At 31.7% G+C, this 6,087-nt stretch overlaps 1 protein-coding gene across 1 annotated transcript; it reads right to left on the bottom strand.

Annotated features, from left to right (window-relative positions):
* Positions 1-3,317: 3,317 nt before the first annotated feature.
* Positions 3,318-6,087, bottom strand: LOC134723137 (uncharacterized). The gene is made up of 2 exons (XM_063586776.1): positions 5,979-6,087; positions 3,318-4,838 (listed from the first exon to the last, which is right to left on the bottom strand). The coding sequence occupies exon 2, from the start codon at positions 4,825-4,827 to the stop codon at positions 4,288-4,290; it is 540 nt and encodes a 179-aa protein (XP_063442846.1). The 5' UTR covers positions 4,828-4,838; positions 5,979-6,087; the 3' UTR covers positions 3,318-4,287.

Genomic DNA, 6,087 nt, shown 5'->3' with positions numbered 1-6,087 from the left:
GCAGATGATTTCATTTGATCTGGTAGCGTTTAATAGGAAAAATATTATGGACTTCCCCTTTTTGAATTTGCCTAAGAGTAAGGTATTTTGCTTTCTTTTTTGAAAATTTCTGTCATTTTTTTCCTCCATTAATTTACTTGGATCCCAAAAAGTGGGTTTTGAGTACACACGCCACTATTTTAAACAGTACAAGTTACCGTATCACCCGTGATTGTAGTTATCTAAAAATACAAAAATGTACGTCATTGCTTTTATCTAAGTGTTTTCTTCCATTAAATAATTTGATGTTGATGAATTAGGATTTCTGTCTGATTAATTTATTTGCAACATGACTTCGGGGGTTCATAATGACAGGCATTAGTAACTAAAATATCTATGATTTCGAAAATTAAAATCATTATGAAATATGATTTTGTTGAAAATGTCTTTAATGAAACTAAGCTCTAGAGTTCTGTTTATTATTATCGTACAAAATATCATAAATTTCCTCAACAGAGTCTGATGAAAGGAAAGCGATGGTGATCATGCTTTTATATGAACAACATACATAAAGAAATTCACACATTCAAGTACTTTTAAGTACATATATCAAACATAATTGATCATAAGTGTGTTCTTCTTCTGCAGCATCTGAGTTCACACACCCTGAGTTTGGTGGGTTCGTGTTACTCAGTCTTCAGTTTTTATGCTGTATTTTCTGTACTTTTGTTTGTATGTTTGTCTTATTTATTTTAGCCATAGCGTTTTCTGATTATTTTCGAGTTATTATAAATTAAGGGATGCATCTCCCTCATGCAAAGCTCTGATTCCTTTCATGGATTTTGCTTTACTTTTTGGACCTTTTGAATTATAGCTCTTCATCTTTTATATAAGCTTGGGATTTTATATATTTTGGCCACGAGCATCACTAAAGAAATGGACATCTGGTACAGGAAAATTGGTACCGTTAATGTTGTTGCCTTGATTTTTTCTTTCTTCTCGATTAACGAGATTTGATAATAGGTAGATTCATAAAAAATCACAGTATTCATTCCTTGTCATTACTTTTTTTTTATTTGAACGACAATTTCGTTTTAAAGAATTATTAAGTTAATTTCTATTCACCACTTTTCTTGTTTTGTGTTTATTTCTTTTAAAATTTCAAATTAACGATTGCATTCGATTGGTTTTCAAAAGTAAATTAAAAGCTTCAAAATGTTTTCAAAATTAAAGCATTCGATACATCATATTAGGTTCGTGGTTCCGTTGATAGTTTTCTATGTGGTGTTTTATATAAAGATGTTTGTGATTTAGTCTTTTCTTCTTCTTTTTATCCATGACACTGTCAGTTTTATTTTCGACATATGAGTTGAAATATTTAACATTTCTATTAAAAAGAACTTGACTTATCAGATCGTCACGAAGCACAAAAAGACAATAGAAACAATGTACTCATCTAAAAGTACAGACGGAACTATGTCATTTCCAATTCGTGCCAAATAACGAGAAGGAATGAAATTTGTACTTTTTTCTCTCAATCGATTTATGACTTTTAAACTGCGGTATCCTGTACCCTACTTTCAGTTTACATGTCCCTCTGGTATTTTTCGACTCTCATTTTTTTTGCTTTTACAATTCCCAATTATTCAGAATGTGCTAAAACAAATTTTAATCTTGACCTTATTCTAACTACATTAAGCGTGAACCAGGTCCGAGACCACAATTATTTCGTTGTGCATTTCTTTTAGAACATCAATGAAAATTACAAAAATCCCACTTGCGCTTTCTCAATGAAATTTTTACAGTGTGTTGTACTTTTTTGGGACAAATTATATCAAAATTATATAGAAATCTTCATCGGCTCTAACTCAAAATATGGACAATTTTGTGTTTAGGGTGTCTTGAAATCTTTTGACCGCTTCCGAAGTGCTAATTTTAAACCTTTTTCTGCTGCACCAAATTACTACTTTCCTGTATAATTCTGGACCAAATATTTTTACAGTGTAATTTCACTCCCCTTCTTACAATTTGAGGCATTAAACATGGAGAAATAAATTTGGAAGGGGTATAAAAATTAATGACAAGTAACCCACTTTCAACAGTAGGGACTATATTTGTCGAAAAACGAAAATCAAGGGACGACAATTGTGGTCTCGGACCACCAGGTCCTTTGTTTAACTTAAATATGAAAACTCGGAAAGTGAATTTCAATACTATTCTAGGAGTACATATTTGTATCATCTTACCAACCTATTAAAGTATTTTTTAGTTGTCTCTGTAAACTAGTATTTTTACTATTTAGTCTATTTTTGACAATTTTCATTTGACGTGGCTCAGTGCTTAAACATCCTTTTATTGGACTAATTTTTGTATTCTTGACTTTCGTTTTTAGTTAGTCTGCTTTGTCTATATGCTTTTTTGTTAATCTGTGTTGACTTGTTGACTTCTTTATTGTTTATGTAGCGATTTCGACAATATTTTTTGACATTATTCCTTATTATGTGTGATTGTTTTGTTCACATATCGTTGTCAATATAATGGAATTTTATATATGAGTGTCATACTGTGAAATCTTTACGGTTAAGCTAGCTATAAAACCAGGTTTAATCCACCATTTCTTCATTAGAAAATATCTGTACCATATCAGGATTGTGACAGTTGGTGTCCCTTACTTTGATTTGTTGGATGTTTTCTTTTTGCCTTTGCTTAGGGACGTTCAAAATATTTCTTGAAGTTCGATTTTTTTTTGTATTTTCATTTTTTAACAACGACTTTCTATTTATAGTAATGACAAACTCACAAACCTATTACAAGGTAATCTAGATGTTGATTCAGGTGAAGTTTAGGTTATATCTTTGCAGTAGTTACAGAATGAAAGATATTCAAAAATACTAAACAATAGCAATGGACGATAGGCCTTACAAAATGCTTACATGATTCTTGAAACAGATGAAGTAACATCAAGTTATTGTGGTATTGATGATACAAACAACAGTACATTCATACAAATAAACGCATCATAGATACTAGGATTAAATTTAGTATTTACGCCAGACGCGCGTTTCGTCTACAAAAGACTCATCAGTGACGCTAGAATCCCCCAAAAGTTAAAAAGACCAAATATGGTACGAATTTGGAGAGCATTGAGGACCAAAATTCCTAAAAGTTTTGCCAAATACAGCTGAAAACTAATTGATAGGTTACAATATCATTAGGGGTACAACAGTCAATATTGTGGTAAAGTCTTATCCGTGTTAATCATTTTAAACACAAACAAACAAAAACCAATTTGTAATATATTTTTATGTGTTTTATATCGATTGACAACGTAGGTTACATTAACAATACCAGCTTTTAATATTTGACAGTTTATTGAATTTTCACAAAACAAATTAGAATATATAGGTAGCAATAAACAGTTAGAAAAAAATATAAAAATTTTATCTCATTAATTTTACCATCCCCTTTTCTTTGCTTTCTTGCAATACTAATCTTACTGTTTGTGTCATATATGTGCATATGTATGTAATCAGAATCTTCCATAGATTTTATATCCAGTATATAAAATGGTAAAATATAATTTCTTTTGGGATTTCCATGGCAACAATCTGCACTTATTTGCTATAAAATATTGCAAAAAGGTGGGAAAAGATGTCACATATTTCCCTAAAATATGGCTAAAAGTAGAATTTCAATCGCTTGAAGTAATACCTTTTCTGAAGCTGTGTACATATATCATTCAGTAGATCCAATGAAAATAATATGTCTTTCATCTAATTTTTTGTAAAATTGCGTCAAAAACTTCGTGTAGAAAAAAAGTGTTTGTAAACATTACATTAATTTATGGACCGATGGTCGGTCAAGCTATGAAAATACGGATTGTCAAACAGAAAATAGCCCATAAAACATGTTAAAAACAATCTTGATGCTCTTATAAACCATCTTTGAAGGCTCAATTAGTACTCAGCTGTCTAAAAATGAATTTTATTATACAATAACTTTCCTATTTAAAAAATCCACAGGGGCCATAATGCGAAACTAAACTCCTAACTGTGTATTGCTACCTTAAATATATTTTTTTATGTTACAATCGTAAATAAAAAATTCAAAGCATTAGACATGTAAGACTAATTTCTAACAAAACTAATAAAACTCCTCGAATGTGTAATATGTCACACATATTTATTATGTATATAAGATACTGTCAATATGTATTCCTAAAAAAATAATGTCAATATGTATTCCTAAAAAAATAATGTCTTCATGTATAGATTCACTTTGTATTGAAATTATTAATCAAATTTGACATCAATCAAAATCACCCCATAGCCATCCTTTGCCAAAAATAGATAATGTTTCGATTGAGAATTCATTGTCAAAAACGGCAACTCCGATACGTTTACCAACTTTCAGCCCACACCCAGCAAGCTTTGCGTCTAAGGTTCCATTTTCCATCTTTGCCGCTGTAGAAACACCAGCCCCAAGATGAACCCCAAAAGGTCCACCTTTAGCTTCTACCAATGTTCCCCTAGCTTTAACTTCAGCTCCCAAATAATGGTCCTTTTCAGTAAATGCCTTTAAATCCAATCCAGCATTTGCCTTGACATCAGCTCCAAAAGCTCGAACAGCGGTTTTTGATTTGGGGTCCTTGAAATTAAAGACTTGTGCTTCGGCTTCCGCTCCTGCTCCGACTCCAAAGTAACTGTGTTGAACATTAGCTTTTGCATCTGCTTCCAACATACATAATTCGGCGTCTTCACTTTTATCTCCATATACCCTTGCCCCTGCTGATACTTCCAGATCTTTGACTTTTGCAAAAACTCTTGCATCCTTATCCTGGTAGTCCATCTTTGTTTTCCCTATTAATTCATAATGAAACTAATTGTATTTACCTTAATAATTAGGTTTTATGAATAACTTGAGAACGTTTGAGGCTCTGATTACGTTAACTTAAATATTTGTAGCAGCAGCTTGAATAAACAACCTTTATCAGTCGTATAGCTGTGGGGCTGATATATGATATAAAACTTTTGCAGCTTATATTACACATTATAGCGTACAGACCGATCTCTTTGGGCTCCCTCATTTTACTCTCTTTCTTTCTTACTATATCTCACTCCCCCTTTTCTCTCTCTCTCTTGCTCTCATTCCTTCTCACGCTATCAGTCCATACGATTCAAAAGTACGTAACAGGTGCATTTAAAAATCGCCTTTGTTTTCTACATGTGTCAATTTTTTGTTAGTCTGTATTATTTCATAGATAAAGGGGTGCGCAATAATTTGGAAGTTTCTCCCTTTAGTATAAAATGATTGATGATGGTATAATATTACATTGTATTTCTGTTTCAATAAGAAAATAAATGAAGTTTGTTAGTAGGAACATATACATTCTTCGTCCGCTTAACAGTTGAACGTTAAATTGATAGGTAAAAAGACCGTAGTGAATGTTTCGAGAACATTGCATTTAGATACAAACCTTTGGAAAGAGCAACTGCTGTCTTTAGGGAAATTTCTTTTTTTCTAAAATTGTGGTGGTGTCATTAAACGTAATTTCCTCGCATGAAAGTTTTAAAAAAACCAGTTAAGATGACGGAACTCATTACAACGATCTACGAAATCTTTAAGGGGTTCTGCAGTACCGTTCCAGGACATGTCGGTATCTTCATTTAAAAGGCAACATTAAATAAATACCGCTAAACATCAAAGAAACGTAAGTATTTGTAACACTTCAGAATCCTCTTATTATACCCAGGAGAACTGCATGCCTAAATTAATGAAGGTAGTTTGTCTAACGAAATATTGCGGGATCATTTATAAAAAAATAACAAATATTTCTGTGACACTAACTAGCGCATTAAATGAATACTCATCAGGAATTATGTGTATACATTTTATATCATAAAACTATTAACTGTGACACAAAGACAATCTATTGAAATTGAAACATTTGTAAACAGACAGAGCGAGAGAAACTGTTATTTTAAGATTTTACTTCTTACCTTTATCTTAAACGTAGATGTGCTGAGTGTATTATGGTATAAAGAAAATTGTCTTTATAAAGGATTGATTACTGTTGCACTTTTTCTCTTGACACCGGAACAACTTATA

Source organism: Mytilus trossulus, chromosome 6 (assembly GCF_036588685.1).
Source record: "Mytilus trossulus isolate FHL-02 chromosome 6, PNRI_Mtr1.1.1.hap1, whole genome shotgun sequence".
In the NCBI taxonomy this organism is placed as follows: domain Eukaryota; kingdom Metazoa; phylum Mollusca; class Bivalvia; order Mytilida; family Mytilidae; genus Mytilus; species Mytilus trossulus.
The sequence above is the reverse complement of the archived record's forward strand: the minus strand, read 5'-3'. Positions and strand labels throughout refer to the sequence as shown.

Excerpts from the sequence above, each read along its gene's own strand:
- LOC134723137 (XM_063586776.1), bottom strand. The coding sequence starts at position 4,827 with ATGGACTACCAGGATAAGGATGCAAGAGTTTTTGCAAAAGTCAAAGAT.